This window comes from Colletotrichum truncatum (assembly GCF_014235925.2).
Source record: "Colletotrichum truncatum strain CMES1059 chromosome Unknown Contig_0001, whole genome shotgun sequence".
NCBI classification, from domain to species: Eukaryota; Fungi; Ascomycota; class Sordariomycetes; order Glomerellales; family Glomerellaceae; genus Colletotrichum; species Colletotrichum truncatum.
Window position 1 is genome coordinate 8,488,321 of NW_027222398.1, and position 16,437 is coordinate 8,504,757.

General features: G+C 50.7%; 3 protein-coding genes across 3 annotated transcripts; all 3 read left to right on the forward strand.

Moving 5' to 3' along the window:
• Positions 1-5,400: 5,400 nt before the first annotated feature.
• Positions 5,401-7,323, forward strand: CTRU02_202339 (SH3 domain-containing protein; the record flags this gene model as incomplete). Its single annotated transcript, XM_036719746.1, has 4 exons — positions 5,401-5,597; positions 5,650-5,733; positions 5,792-5,954; positions 6,004-7,323. 4 exons carry the CDS (start codon positions 5,401-5,403, stop codon positions 7,321-7,323), a joined length of 1,764 nt encoding a protein of 587 aa, XP_036588448.1.
• Positions 7,324-9,909: 2,586 nt separating this feature from the next.
• Positions 9,910-14,556, forward strand: CTRU02_202340 (protein kinase; the record flags this gene model as incomplete). Its single annotated transcript, XM_036719747.1, has 2 exons — positions 9,910-10,123; positions 10,178-14,556. The coding sequence occupies 2 exons, from the start codon at positions 9,910-9,912 to the stop codon at positions 14,554-14,556; spliced, it is 4,593 nt and encodes a 1,530-aa protein (XP_036588449.1).
• Positions 14,557-15,015: 459 nt separating this feature from the next.
• CTRU02_202341 (U2 small nuclear ribonucleoprotein A) lies at positions 15,016-16,116 on the forward strand (the record flags this gene model as incomplete). The annotated part of the gene is made up of 5 exons (XM_036719748.1): positions 15,016-15,094; positions 15,183-15,223; positions 15,334-15,594; positions 15,684-15,818; positions 15,886-16,116. 5 exons carry the CDS (start codon positions 15,016-15,018, stop codon positions 16,114-16,116), a joined length of 747 nt encoding a protein of 248 aa, XP_036588450.1.
• Between the last annotated feature and the right edge of the window lie 321 nt (positions 16,117-16,437).

Here is a 16,437-nt window from a genome sequence, read left to right on the forward strand (position 1 = left end):
GAACACTTAACGACAGGCTAGTAGCCTTAGTCAAGCTACTGATATGTTAGCCTCCAGTCTGGGTCAGTACGCCGCTTGCTCTAGCTTTACAGTCTTTCTTGAGGGGTCACCACCGCCAAGCCATCCCAGTCTACAAACAGAATTCAGCTGGTGAAGCCTGCGATGGTGATACGTAAGTGATGAGGATGTGGTGCGGAAAGCTTGCTATCTAACCCGGAATCTGGACTGTTGCATCCGCCTCAGCCTAGTGACCAATTCTGTATCTTCCAAACGGCCTTTCAGCAGCTTGTTGCTGTGCCGTTGACGAATTTCAGATTGAGGAGTATCCACAGCGAGTCTTGGTGGCCAAATTCGGATCAATAACCTTGCTCTGAGCTGGTATATGGTGGTGGGTATGGCAACAAGCTCTCTTAAATCTTCGACATTGTCTTCGTTAGCATTTGCTAAGATATAATGCAGTTTCCTCTTTGTGTTGCCTATTGCGCATTTCAGATGCGCATATAGATGATGTGAATGGGCCAAATATCTTAGAAATAAGCTGATTATATCAAGTGGTGGTAGTTTGGTAGCGCAGGTTGCCACGGTACGAATTTGGAGAAAGGTATGCCTCGAAAACCAACACTGGCGTTATTTCCATGTAAGTCTCATTGTTCGAAATACTGGGGCCCCGGAGAACATCCCCTATGATACGACTATAGTGGATTTACGCATACGGTGCCGGGCTGTCATTCTCTAATAGCGTGAGAAAGGGGCTGAAATTATCGTCGCAAACCTCTTCCTGATAAGTACACTAATTCATTAGCCTTGAAGTTGTTATTGTGAAATGCGGCGTCAAAGGGGCAACGTAAGGAATCCCTTTAGAAAAAAGGAGGGCCAATTAGATGCAGCCTTGAAGACTGCACCATACAAGGGCAATTGCCGCGTTCTTCATTTTCTAGCCAATTTGGACAGAAATCATGCGTGTTATCGATAGGCATAAATTGTCGACCAGTAATTTTAGGGCATGTTATGTGAGGCTCTCAGCATAACGTAGGCTGGGGCCGCACTACCGAGTCGGTGTCGCATTGAAGTAATTCCACAACGAGGCTGCTTTCATCTGGAGCACTTTCTTATCTCCGTCTACTGGTGGATTTTGTTATTTGAAAGATGAGCGTAGGGTGGTGGGGCGAGTATCGAGTACTTGCCAGGTACAGTCAGCACATTCGGTGACCGTTGTTTGCAGTAGTGTGGTGAGCAACGGTTTCAAGTGTCAGAGTTCTTTGTTGTTTCTTTTCTGTAAATGGCCCGACTTCTGAACGAGGCGTTTAGAGACGAGCATCAGGGAAAACGGCCAAAGGTTGCCACGTTGTCCAAGAAGAAAGCAACGGCTTCAACCTCCCCCACCTTAATGCTAGTGGATAGCAAATGATTTCTGATCACAACCAGCCACCCCCATGATGGTATAGGCACACATTTGGACACATCGGCCGTCCTTCCCCAACTGAACGAAGTAATGACAGAGTTCAAAAAACCCATACAGATTAGCCTCTAAGGTACAGCCGATTGGAAGCTACCGTTTGAGACCAATATGCACGCCGTCTTGTTAGGTAAAAGGGCTTTGTGGTCAGCTCTAACTGATGCGATCCTGATTTGAATGGATTGAACCAGAGATCTTCAACACTGCGAAAGCTGCTGTGAATTCACCTGTGAAGTTCAACCGTGACCAAGCCAATGGATTGGAATCCGAACAGAAGAAGTTGGAAGAAAGGTTCCGTTTCCTACCCGGTTGTTCCCTGTCTTTTACCCCTTCACTCGGTTCTGTTTCTGACCGTCGACTGCTTGCCCCTGCTCTGATTGCAAGCATTCCGGCTTCAATGGAAGAGCATGAGATCGGCTGATCTGTGTCCGGCCGGGCTCTGTTGATACACGAATGCCAGTGGTCTCCGGCTCGGATGATGAGCGGCAGTACTGTTGCATTCGAGGCCGAGAACGGGCGCGACCGGCAAGACTCGGTGACCCTGTCTGATAAACGGGGCCTTGTGAAATGTGACAGACCACAAAATGACGCGAGCTGTCATTGGGCGGGTCATCCAAACAGCGTGTTCACCCATGGTTGAAATTCCGACGCAATGGGCATACGTTGGTCATGTCTTGTCCGTGCCATACAGGGCGGACACTACGCTGGGGCCTTCCTTCATCTCGCAAACGCTGCTGTCGTTTTTTGATCAAGTAGCCGGTGCAGGTTAGTTTTTTTTTCTCTCTCTTTTTTTGGGAGGGAGGAGCAGCTTCGCTCCTCCAGTCCGCCATAATCCTTGTTACCGTCCTTGCGCGACCACGAGCTTCGCCAATCACTGCTCATCGTCGCCAGTGTGAGACAGCCCAGAAGTCGTGGTAATTTCGCCAATTGCTTTCTTTGCCAAGTATTCAGCTGGACCCCTCGAGCCTATCGGCACTTCTCAGAAGGTTTCTTTACTGGATCCTGTGGTTTTGACAGGTTTTGTTGCTCCTTTCCCGGGGTTGATGGCGATACCTCAACTGCAGCAAATATTCTCTCTGTGTAACTGCGTCTGCAACTGCAGTATTTCTCCTTGTACCTGCGCAAGCTCAGAGCGAAGTTGTTACTCTCTTAAGCTGAGGTGGCCAGTCAGAAGCGCAGAAAGGAGCTCCTGCATGTCGTAATGGCCCCATTTTGTTTCTTCTACGGAAGAGATTCCCTGTCCCACCGGCTCTCAGTCGGCCACCTTCACGAGCACAAATGTCGTCTGTCCGTGAGCTGCTGGTATCGGCGCGCTCGACCCCCAATATCAACAAGTAATGGATGCGGGTGCATGGACTGAAATTGCGAAGAGTGGCCGAAAGGAACAGATGAGCGTGAGACCGCGTTCGGCATTTGTGCGCATCACTATGATGGTTGACCTTGCAGGTATTTATTTCCGGCAACGACATCTGTAAGACATTCTATTGATATGTGGATGTGGGAGGCGGCTCCCTTTTGAGACACTAATTTCGCTAGACGCTGCCGCGGAAGTTGAGGGCGTTGAAGCTCAGCGTTCAACGCTTTGTGATGTTGGTGGTTGGCGAGGGTTTTAGACTAGTGCAGTAGCAGTTGCAAAGAGCATTGTTGATCGGATGGAACGCGCCATCAGTTTATAAAAAGCATTAATCGAGAGGCACCTGTTTGCTTCTGACCAGTGGTAGGATATAGAACATAAGCGGACATCTGTCGGTCCGTCATGCCTTGTTGTCCCAGCACCTAATATTCCTTATCATTCCATCAATGTGATAGATAGGCAAACTCCCGGCTCGGAGGAATGCAGTGACTGCAGACGCAAATTATATTCATCATTCAGTCATCCATCTGTGGCATCCATCCTCTCGGTCATGGCACTAGAACTACTGTATTCATGGTGGCATTTGAAAGAGGAAATGCCGTTCAGAGATGGAAATAGAATCGGAGATGAACAACTGAGAAGCGAAGACTCAGAATACGGAGTACACGGAACGCGGCAGCTGACGAAGGCTCCCCGGTGCCACAGCGCTTTGATTCCAGGGCGCTCGGGACGGTAGAGTAGAGAGAGTCTGGACCTTAGATGTAGCAGATGACAACGACGGTTAACAGCCCTACCGTGCTGATGCTGAATGAGCCGTGGGCCTGACTTATGCCATAACAAAGAAAACCGCCAGTACGGATAATCTCGAAACGAATTAATGCGGCGTAGTCGGAGAGAAGGAGAGTACAGGGAATAGAGTAGCCCCTCCAAGCGCCTTTCCAACCTCCAGAGTTGACCAGGGCAGCAAGTGTTTGATTCATGGCCAGTGAGGGACCCTAGACCCCTGCCACTATCCCCTGCCGCCAATTTTGCTGGTCGAGGCACCTTGCCAATTTCTGACAATTCCGGTGGCCGTTGCTGCTCGTAAGAGCAGGGGTAGCTGGTACATCTTCAGGTACGAAGCTTGGTACGTACTTTTGTTGTGTAGACTCTTTCTTAGTGCCTGAACAAACGCCCACGCAAACGTGGGACCGGACTGGGCGCCCATGGCAATTCCTCCATTCCAAGGGAACAAGTTGCGCAAGGAGTCCATCTTACATCCTTTGCTTTGCATATTGCACTTAAGCAAGTAATTACTTACCTTGGTACGCGCTCCCTCAGCTGAGGAGATAGAGACACATACTAGTGCATGCAGCTGGCAGGCGGGTGCTCGTTCTGTTTGTTTGATCCTGCTGCTGCTGCTGTTTCTGGGTCCTGCAGGCCTACATTTGTACTTTCCTCCAACTAGTATTCCCCTCCTCCTTTCCCCCCCAGAAACAGGCCAAAAAAGGCAGGCCCTAGTCACCTCGGGTCATGTCCAGGAAGGAAACCTTTCCCCCATCCTAACCCAAGAAGTTCACACGCCCTCCTCTAGTTGCACATTCCCGCTGCGCGCCGTCGCCAGTCAGGCCCAGCCAGGTTAAGATCCAGGTCCAGGCCTAGGTTCAGGGTACCGGGGGTATGTACCTCACCTCACTGATAGGCTGTGCCCATGTCCCATGTCCTCCCACGTTGGCCCAATTTTCCCTATTTTCCTAGGCACCTCCCGTACTCCGTACCAAACCTTTTTCCTTCTCTTGTCCCCTTCCCTTTCCCTCTGTGCGTGAGTGTGTATGTTGTGAGCGTCGTCGTTGTCGCTCGCCTCAAAGCATCATCATCGCCCTTTTCCTTCTCTACTCGCCTCGACGGGCTCGTCCGGTAACACGTCGAATGACCTTATCTTGGATCTTAACTGTATCCCCCTAATAGTAGACACCTGCCTTAGCCTCATTGTTTTTTATCTTTCATTCACTTACCCTCGTTCAGTCTATTTACTGCCTACCTATTGGTGCGGGTTTTCCAGTACCTTATTTCCAGGAGAAGGAGAAAAGAAAAAAGAAAAGAAGAAAAGAAATCTCGACCATACCTCAACCCAGCCGTAACCCTCCTGCCTTCACACTTTGGGTTTGACAGCGACAGCGACAGCGACAACTTCTCATACGAGCATCGAATCGATCCGTTAATCGCGACCCGGTTGCCATTGTACCTGCCCACAGACTCTCCTTCCTCGACCTCCGCCTGTCCCACCTCCAGCAATTGAAGATAATCATCCACATCCACTCGAGTCCCCTGTTTCCGTTCGACAACAGCTCACGAACACAAACCACCACCTTCGCCGATTTAATTGAACGCTCAAAGATCTCTTTTTTGGTTACGACTATCGCTCGTCAAGCATCCCTCGGAGCAAAGCAGCACTCTTTAATTCCATTGTCGGCTGTTTCGTGACATCAATATCCCAAGTGCATGGGTCGCGAGCTACGGGAATTCAGGAAGACGGTCATGAACTAGGTGCTTCTCCGAATTACCACTACCGCGCAAGCCTTCTCGACACGGCGGCTATCTAACAGCGACTATGCCTTCGTCGGCCACTCGCTCGAGGAGGAGAGAACGAACTATGGGCCAGACGGCGAGAGCGGCACTGTTGTCAGTGCTGTCTACGTCAACACTCGTCACGGCGCAGTCGAGCTGTGTCTCGCTACAGGGCTCGACAACCTGTCCTGCCTTCCAATCATCCTCAGTTTCAACGACAGGCTTTGTCGCTGGCATTTTGTAGGTTAATTAAGTGTCAATTGCTGCGATTGTTGCTAACTGGCTTAAATAGCCCTTTCCTGCAGTTTGTCTCCAACCGGGACTCATTTGACCAGCAGCTGCTGTCATATATCAAGACATCATACGTACGGGAAAAGTGAGATTTGGAAATAGTTCAACTGGTTTTGATGAGACACTTACTTATGTTTGACCAGATATCAAACATTACTTGGTTGCAGCAACGTTAATCTCACAAACCCGGATGAACTGTATGCTCGATTCACGACTACAGTTATTTGCAACGCCATCGTCCAAAATTCGATAGACGCCTGCAACCTTACTGCATCGAACTCTAAACCTGTTTGCGCCGACACATGCGTTGGTAGCCTGGCCCTGACCGTAACCACAAAGGCTAATAATGATACAGGCCCAATTTGCGCAGAGTGAAGCACTTCTTACTTCGGATAGCAGTCTTTGTGGCAACCCGGGTAACAACCTCGTCAATCAGATCCGTGCCGACTTTACCAACTGCGCGCTTCCCGCCGATTCTCTGTCTTCTTCTAACTGCATCCAAGGCATCAGCAATGAGAGGGACAACTGTGGCTACGGCAACAGCACCGTGGGATTATGTTCCTACTGCGCATCTGGCGGTATTAACTCGACTGACACATGCTGCTACAATTCGAATATCGATGAGCGATGCAAAGGCGTTACACTCCCGTCCATCTTTCCCACCATGACTTTTGCCCCTCCGACTGCGACTGCGACCCCATCCTCTACGAGCACTCCAGCCGCAGCTGCCGGCGGTTTGTCTGGCGGCGCCATTGCCGGCATCGTTATCGGCAGTATAGCCGGAGCACTATTGCTTGCAGGACTCATATACGCTTGTATCTTGCTCGCCAAGAGGAGGAGACACGGAAGCCAGAGCGGTAGTATTTTCAACCAACCGTCTCCCTCTAGGCAAGGGCCAGCCACAGTCAAGATTCCACCATCACAAACCACCACCGGATATGAAGTACTGCCAGGAGGACGTATTGCGCGCATGTCGGCCTTGGAAAGCGCTTCGGATCCAGCACCTCCAACGGGTCGCAGTCATGCACCTCTCGCCGCCGCAGCTGCTGGCGGTGCAGCTTATATGGCAGGTAGAAGCAGGGGCGACGATCCGTCCTCCTCTGAGTATGGGGATAGTCCTGAATCAGGGATTAGAGCTGGGGTCCTGCGACCCCCTCCCACTAATATTCGAAGAACGGGATCTCTGTCTAGTAGTTCTGTACTTACTGGTGTCAACGATCCTCAATCACCGACCAGTGCTGGAATGTCGTCTCCGCAGGGCATGGCCAGCCAGCAGTCGGAGCAACTGCCATTTTTCAAAGACTACTACTCTCAAGACGATATTCACCCTGGCGATAGGGTCGCAACTCTCTGGGCTTACCAACCTCGCGCCCCGGATGAGTTTTCTCTCGAGCGTGGCGATATGCTCAAGGTAGTTGGTATATGGGATGATGGCTGGGCGACTGGAATTTTGATGGGCGAACGAGTCGACGAATGGGAAGCGCGACGAAAAGCACAGCGAGACAGCGGTGTCTCCAACACATCTGTTCGACGCGACTCATCACCGACCAGCGATGAGATCAAAGCATTCCCTCTCGTGTGTGTCTGCTTGCCGGAGCACTGGAGGAAAACCATTGAGGGCGACGTTTCGACCGAAGGCTCCAGCGCTCACCAAGCCCACTCAACACTCTCCTGAGCTGTGGGTAATACCCGATGTGTTTTGTATACATCTTCACAACAGCTGTCTTTCAGCATTGGCTACGGCGTTCGGACTCTCCTCTAGCATTGACTTCAGTATGGCAGAGAGCGGTAACACCTTTGGGCGATGCCGATCTATAACTCTTAATGAATCGTAACACACGACATGACGAGCAACAGTCCAGTCAAGCTCCCCCCCGAGACTCTATTGCACATAGACACGAGAAACTGCATTTTTTTTTTGCGACGACACGTCTAATGTCTTTGACTCTTAAACGAGCGACTTATTTCCTTTCGACGCGGCATCACATCAGACGGCCACAACCGCATGGAAGCTTGGCGAATCGATCCCAGCATCTACTGCGAGCAGTTCCGACGAGATGAATATCCGCGAACCTAATTACTTATGACGATCATGCATGCTCTCCCCTTTCGTTTCAACTACGCATTTAGGTATATACCCATGGGGGCGGTGACGGAAAATGGGGGTTTGGGAGGAGAAAGGGGTCGGGGAGGGCCTCTGCGATCTAATGTTGACCTCTTCAGGGAGGCGTAGATGGATTAGGGGCCAATGGAACAGAGAGGGGTGAGGCAGATCTCAAAAAGTCCACTAACATGTTCACCATCAGCCCTTAAGGCGCGATACCTATCCTGCTACACTATCATCACAACATCACATAGGCTTACTCCTGTGCCCTATCAGACGGCCAGTCCATTTACTTAGCTTTAAATACCTAAGAGGATTCTCTTTGATACCTTTACGTTCCTTCCTCCATGGGGGGTTTTTTTTTTAAAAAAAAAAAAAGTTAGTAAGATCGTGGCCTTCAAAGTCTGTGCCGCCAATACTACCTACCTCGATTGGTTTCATCTACTTCTGGGGGTTGAAACCGGTGTGGCTGGTCACGCGAGCGGTGGCCGGCTTCATTCAGTCGTTGCTCCGTTTCGGGAGTCCTTGAACCAGCCCGTATAACGTATTTGATTAATGGCAAAATTGCAAGCAGAGCAGGTGCAATGGCAAGCCCCATGTTGAGTTAAGCGCTGTAGTATGACTTTGGGCATTCAGGTCTGATGTTGGTCGCTTCGGGTGCGGGCGGGGGAGATGCTTGTTCTTTCGGACGAACTACAATCATTCAGATTGTAAACCATCATAAATCGTCTTGAGTCATAGGCCAGGCATTCCTAATAATGAAACCCACAATGCTCAAGTTAGACGACAGATAAGTAAGCAGAAACAACGATTTTATTTTCTCTGTGAAAAGGGGTACTGTGACGGGGCTATTTTTCCTATTTCGAAACCATCTTCTTTAGAAGTCTCCGTTTTGTTACCATTCCTCACATTTGGGCGGTTGTGGCTGGCTGTCGATCATCCTAGGTAAAACGCCTAGCCGGCATGGTGTTCTCCCGATGAAGTTAGGGGTTTACTTTCTGCGCTTTTTCCCCTCAGCATGGGATTGGGATGGTGGTCGGCAGCTGGGCCATCGTTGGTGGTTGTCACATGAGATTTGGCATGTGCCACCCATTGTTTAATTATTATCAGTTGGTGACTAAGATCCAATAACGGGTGCCTTGCATGTTGGCTTACACTCCAGCTGAGGTGCATCTTAGTTTTAGGTACTTGCTTCCATCGGCGATGTGACGGTAGCATGTGTTCTGTGTATTTCCTACTACCTTGGTATGTCACTTGTGGTCGTGGGTCGCAGAGCACTTGCTTCTAATGAAACCAAATCTCGCCCAATTTCTTGACATATTCTTTCAGGTTTACAATCTCCACTCCCCTTCGTAGGCAGTGTAACCCAAGGCTGTTCCTTGAGTACTGCTTGAAAGATATAGACTTGATGGTGGGACTGCTTTGGACATGATGAGACCATGATTTTGCACTCAAAACTCACTCTGGCCACATTCGAATGCTCGTAATTGAATTCAGTTGATTGTTTTCTTGCCGCAAGGCGAGCTAGTGTAAGTCGAGGGCTAGTGGTAATGTAGGATAATGACACAATTTTGATCTTCCTGTGTTGATATGGAGAACAATCAACAAGATAAAGGTAAGGACAATCTACGCATTTGCACAATCACTTTTTGGAGTTGAAACAAAGGCGAGAGAATTATTTGGCCTGAATTATCATAAGAGATGATGGGTCTTGCCAAACATTGAACAGGAACAGAACATAGTTGAGCTCAAGTGGCTGGTCAATCCGAAAGGACGGAATGACGCACGGGCCAGGTCCCGTAGCAGTCCCCGCCATGTCTCCCCCTTGTCGGGGGATAAACAGCGGGACACCGACTTCCCCACCGATTGCTTAAGTGGACGGCCTACCTGCATCCCGCCGTGTGGTACCTCAGTGAACCTTAGATGGTGACCTAATCGCGCCCGTGATCGCTTTCCGTCTTCCAGGCATCTTTCCCGCGCAACTTCCAACGCTGCTCGAAACAGATAGCTCACCTAATCTCTTAAAAATTGTACCAGACACCCGAGGCAAATGACGACAACATATATTCCTTTGGCTTCTCCAACATGACAAATCTCCATTACGACGAACAAGCAGTCGAATAGGTTTCGTAGCTACCGAGCTATTGCTGGCCTACGATGGGTCAAGGCTTCTCTCTCGCGACGCCCTCCGCGGGCTCGGCGGGCATCGATATTCCAGAGCTCTCCGACCTCGTGTATGAGAAAAGTATTGGAAATGCGCGGTTCATGAAGAGCATCCGTGCTAGGCATCACGATGGAGTAGCGTTGGTCAAGGTCCTAGTAAAGCCCTATACCCCGATGCCGCTGGACAGGTACAAGCGCGATATTGAGAGTCAGTTAATCGCATGCCTCACGCCTGGAGAACGAAGTGGCTGACCCAACACAGAGCAGCGCAGCGCCCTGGCCGACGTGCCCAACGCACTGGGTTTCCAACGCATCGTCGAGACTGAGACGAACGGCTACCTGGTTCGACAGTTCCTCTACAACTCCCTCTACGACCGAATGAGCACGCGGCCATTTCTGGAGGATATCGAGAAGAAATGGCTGGCGTTTCAGCTGTTGTGCGCCTTGCGTGACTGCCACGCCAGAGACATCTACCATGGCGACATCAAAACGGAAAACACGCTGGTGACGTCCTGGAACTGGCTATACCTCTCTGACTTCTCCTCTCCCTTTAAGCCGATTATGCTTCCTGACGACAACCCGGGCGATTTCTCATACTATTTCGACACTTCTGGCCGGCGAACCTGTTACGTGGCACCCGAACGATTTGTCCCGGCCGATGAGGTGAACAGCAAAGACGCAAAGCTTACATGGGCTATGGATGTCTTCAGCGCCGGCTGCGTGATTGCCGAAATGTTTCTGGAGTCGCCGATTTTTACGCTTAGCCAACTGTACAAGTATCGAAAAGGCGAGTATGACCCAGTCATTTCTCAGATCAGTCGCATTCCAGACAAGGACCTGCGTGACATGATATCACACATGATCCAGCTGGACCCAGAGCGTCGATACTCTGCAGAGCAATATCTCGATTTCTGGAAGAAGAAGGTATTCCCTGAATACTTTTACAACTTTCTGCATCAATATATGGAGCTTATTACCGACCCATCGTCTGGAAACAACCCTATTTCTGGTGCGACGAGGAACTTGGGAGAAGCCGATGACCGCATCGACCGCGTCTTTCTCGACTTTGATAAGATATCCTATTTCCTTGGCTACCAGAATGACAAACGTTCGTCCCAGATTGAGCCATTGGCCGGGAAGCTAGGACTGGGACATTTCCCTGTCCGCTTGAACATACCAAACCATGAACACTACATCATGGGAGCTTCAGACCCACCTGAGGATGATGGTACTCTCATCTTTCTGACGCTGATCGTCTCTTCCCTCCGTAATACAGCCAGGGCGGCATCAAAGATCAGAGCTTGCGATGTTCTACTCGCATTCTCGGAAAGAATTACTGACGAGGCAAAGCTGGATCGAGTGCTGCCATACCTTATGACGCTTCTTAACGACAAGTCGGACCTTGTGGTTATCGCCGCACTACGTTCAATTACCCAGCTTTTGCATCTCGTACGGGTCGTCTCTCCCGTCAACTCACACATCTTTGTGGAGTACATTCTTCCTCGATTCCAAAGCGCCTTGATTGCAAACGCAAACACCCCAAGCCCTCTGGTTAGAGCTACGTATGCATCATGCCTGGGAAGCCTTGCAACCACTGCTGCTCGGTTTCTAGAACTCGCGGCGACGCTGAAAGCAGACGGTACCCTGACTGTGGCTGACCCCGAGCTCGAGCCAGGAATTGAAGCTGAGGCAGCGTTCGACGGACTCTTTGACGATGCTCAGCGAGAGCTGTATGAAATGTTTGAGCTTCATACAAAAGCGCTAGTGGAGGATCCCGATGTCTCTGTCCGTCGGGCATTCTTGACTTCAGTGCCCAACTTATGTCTTTTCTTTGGCCCAGCAGAGGCAAACGACATTTTACTAACCCATCTCAACACCTACTTGAATGACCGCGACTGGATGCTGAAATGCGCCTTCTTTGAAACAATTGTCAGCATAGCCAGCATGGTTGGCAGTGTCAGCCTCGAGGAGTTTATGCTCCCGCTCATGGTCCAGGCTCTCACCGACCCTGAGGAATTTGTTGTGCAAGCAGCTCTTCATTCCTTGGCACAGTTGGCGCGATTGGGCCTGCTCTCAAAAACAAAGTTATGGGAGCTGATCGATGTTGTCTCACGCTTCACGATGCACCCCAACTTATGGATTCGAGAATCCGCGACAGAATTCATCTCCGAGGCCACATGTTTCTTATCCCCAGCGGACATCAGGTGCATCGTCTTCCCCTTGGTAAAGCAGTATCTAAAAACAGGAATGGTTCCCGATTTCTCCGAACTCAGCCTGCTGGATGCCTTGAAGCGGCCTATGTCAAGGGCTGTATTTGACCAGGCCTTGGTATGGGCGCTTAAAACTGACAAGGGGCTATTTTGGAAAATGTCACAGCAGCTTCGATCCTTCTCCTATGGATCATTGCCAAAGGCAGTCACCAACCGCGCATCGAAAGACACGCTCAGCAAGGTCTCAAGAAATGAGGAAGATGAGCTGTGGCTTGGGCGGCTGCAAACTCTCGGGCTTGGACCAGATGATGAGTTCAAACTTCTTGCGCTGAGGGAGTTCATTTGGCGTGTCAGCAAGATGAAATCGAGAGACGGTCTTGACCAAGAGCCGCCTAAACTCAATGAAGTCATCTCCCTGAAGAGTCTCGGTATCACACCACAGACAGTCTTCTTTGATGAACAACCGTTGCAGCAATCAACATTCCACACCGACACGGACCCAGATGCTCCATATACAATCGCGGATGCTCTTCTGGATGCGTCCATGACTATCGACGACTCAACAGGTAGAAGAAAGTTTGCTGCTCTCAATAGCTTGCGCACTCGTGTGGTAGAAGACCAAGGATCTCTATCACGAGATGTCTCTCGCGTAAGGTCGATCGACCCATCCAGGCGTACATCTATTGGCCAAGGCAAGCTCACCGTCGGAAGCCCGACAGACGACGGGGCTTCAGTTCATGATCAGCCGTATGCTTCCCGGAGGGCAATGCGCCATCAATCTAGTGCGTTGAGCCTCTTGGACCGTAAAGATGGCAATAAGAGCGTGCCCGAAACTGGCATGTCCGGCACAAACGCATTTGGTGAAGTGGAAGGGCCCTTTGCCCAAGCACCTCTTGCAAGACCAGCCTTCCAAGACCGCCGGACAAGCTCCGCCAGCGTTGTGGCCAAGCTGAAGCCCAATCATTCATATGAAGGCTCGGATCCTAGTATTCTCAAGATGCTCGATTCAATGTACCAGGACAATTATCCTCATGACATTGCCGAATTCGGACCAATGGTTACCCCTATCACTCGCCGTAAGCCAAGCCGCTCTGTTGGTCAATCGGGTGAGGAGCCTTGGCGACCATCCGGTCGAATGGTTGCTACCTTTGCCGAGCATACCGGCGCGATCAACCGTCTTGTGGTATCGCCAGACCACGTCTTTTTCATCACAGGTGGTGATGACGGAAACGTTAAGGTTTGGGATAGCGCTCGACTGGAGAAGAACATTACGCATCGTTCAAGGCAAACACACAAGCACGCAGAAGGAGCCAGAGTGCTTGCTTTATGCTTTATAGAAAACACGCACTCTTTTATCAGCTGTGCAAGTGATGGAAGCGTCCACATTGTCAAGGTTGAGACCGTATCTGCCAGTGGCGTGCTACGGTACGGAAAACTTCGCCTTCTTCGGGAATATCAACTGCCACAAGACGAACATGCTGTGTGGTGTGAGCACTTCAAGGTCGAGTCTACATCGGTCTTGCTTCTTGCAACGAACAGATCTCGAATACTAGGCATCGACCTCCGAACCATGTCTCTACTCTACACCCTGGAGAATCCGGTTCATCACGGGACTCCTACGTGCTTCTGCATAGACCGCAAGCGAAACTGGCTTTGTGTGGGAACGACTCACGGTGTCATCGACTTATGGGACCTGAGGTTCCGTATGAGACTCAAGGGATGGGGGGTCCCTGGTAAGAGCTCAATTTACCGGCTTTGCATCCATCCCAGCAAGGGGCGAGGCAAATGGGTATGCGTTGCCGGCGGAACGGGCCAAGGTGAAGTCACAGTATGGGACCTTGAGCGTACAATTTGCAGGGAGATCTACCGTGTTGGGGGTAATAAGGAAGGCCCCAAGGGATACGAGCCGTGGGAGGTGGACGAAGACAAGCCCGAAGGTATGCTGGGCCGTTTCGCCACAAATATCGAGCCAAGCGGGACAGGAAATGCGGACCGGGGCGTTCGTGCCATGATTGCAGGAACAGGAGCCACCGAAGACTCGCGTGATGTGCGGCACGCCTTCATCGTCACCGGTGGATCTGATAAGAAGCTCCGATTCTGGGACCTTTCTCGTATTGAAAGCTCAACTGTCTACAGCGGTCTACAGGTGGACGATCCTAAGCCAACGTTTACTGCTTCGCATCCCACGACATCCATGACCCTGAATACGGAAAGGATCCCTAGACAGGGTCCCACGGCGCCAAACGCTGCGGTCGGAGCCAAGGGCAAGACCGCCAGCGGACGGCCGACGCGGTCCACCGTTATATCTCTTCAGCAACAACAGCTGCTTCGGTCACACTTGGACCAGATTATGGATGTGGCTCTTCTGGAGGTGCCTTACAGCATGACCCTCTCGGTGGACAGGTCTGGAGTAGTGTTTGTGTTTTCGTAGCGGCGCACCTGGCGTTGGGTTGGCAACTCGTCATATAGATACCTACTGAATATATCTAATGCATAAGGCATAACACGGCTTTTCAATTCCCCGTTGTGATATTTCAACATCGGCGTGGTGCTCCCTATGTCATTGAATTAACACTGTATCGATGGTGTTAAGAGTTATGAGTTACACAGTGTGCGGGCTCGGAAGTGACTGTATGCATTGGCGGGGGGTGGTAGGGAGCTCTTATCAACCGGAAATTTTGTACCGCCGCCTTGTCAACCCGTCAACTTTTCAGCCTTGCCTAATCGTCACGACACCCACGCGACAACAAATTGCAACAGCGCAATCAGACTAGTGCGCATCCCGACGAAAGCATTTCGACGCGACGGGACTTTGTCTTTGAACGCAGGACAATTCGCGTCCCAACATATCAAAACAACGAGGTAACACCCAGCACAAAAGTAGCCCAAGATGAGGCTCACGGCGGAGCTCATCAAGGACTCGCTTTCCTACCTGAACCCGCTCAAGGAGCGGGAGCTGGATCTCCGAGGTGCGTTTTTTGAAAAGAGCAGATGCTACACTTTTTGAGCAAGAGCAGAATTGATAGCGGGGCCGCATACGGCCGTGAGGCTGAATAGGACACCGAATCCCGGCGATTGAGAACTTGGGTGTTGCAGGCGTGAGTGTTTCTCCTATTCCCTTGGGCGCTGTCCCATGTGCATATCCTAGCGCAGAAGAAATCTCTAGAACTTTTTGCTAATTTGGTGCCTTTGTCTTGCGCGGAAATAGCCCCATGATTCTATCGACTTTACCGACAATGACATCCAAGTCCTCGGAAACTTCCCTCTCTCCCCGCGCATTTCGACACTGCTGCTGGCGCGAAACCGAGTAGCGAGCATACAAGCGTCCCTCCCCAACGCGATCCCGAATCTGAAGCAGCTGGTGCTGGCGTCGAACAACCTCTCTGAGCTCGCGGATCTGGATGTGCTCGCGGGGTTCAAGAGCTTGACGCACTTGGTGCTTGTGGATAACCCTGTTACGAAGAAAGAGGTGTGTTTCCCTCCGGTCATGTCCGAGCAGTCATCGTCGTCAGAGACGCTAGAGAAGGTGTTGTGCTGACTGGGTTTGTGCGTTAACAGAACTACCGTTACTGGGTCGTCTGGCGCTGTCCGACGGTGCGGTTCCTCGACTACCAGAAAGTCAAGGAGGCGGAGCGGGAAAAGGCGAGAGAGCTGTTTGGTACAGCGGAAGAGCCCACGGCTGCGGCATCCAAGGTAGGTCGCCTCTTTTATACACCGGTCCCCGTTTTACCCAGAGCAGAGGCTGACTAGTTTAAAACAGATCATGGGCATCAAGTCTAAGACACTTGACATTGCTGCCTCGAACGGCACCGGCCCGGCACCCTCGAAGCTTTCGAGGATAAAGCTCACGGACAAGGAGAAGGAGCGTTTGAAGGAGATGATCAAGAAGGCGGACAGCTTGCAGGAGATTATCCGTCTGGAGAAGATGTTGACCGAGGGCACTATTCCGGCCGGCGTGCATTTGGATGGGGATACCAATATGGATGGTTAAATTTTCTTGGTGTCTGCAAAAACACTGGTTAAGAATGAGGGGATCTGAAAAGTGGTGTGAGAACGTTTTCATGGATTGGCGTTAACATTATGAAAAAGAAAAGAGGTTCATTGTCGGTTTTAAACGTTAATGGAACTGGACCTGCGCAAAAGAAGAAAAGTCAAGTCAAGTTTAAATTTAAAAAAAGACTTATTATTCATACACTTCGTCAATAATGTTTCTTGCTAACTTTTTTTGTGGTATTGGCGGGCGGGTATCCTTTGTGTGTTTCTCCTACCCCTATACCTATATGATCATGGAAACGAAACCTGGCCAGCCTGT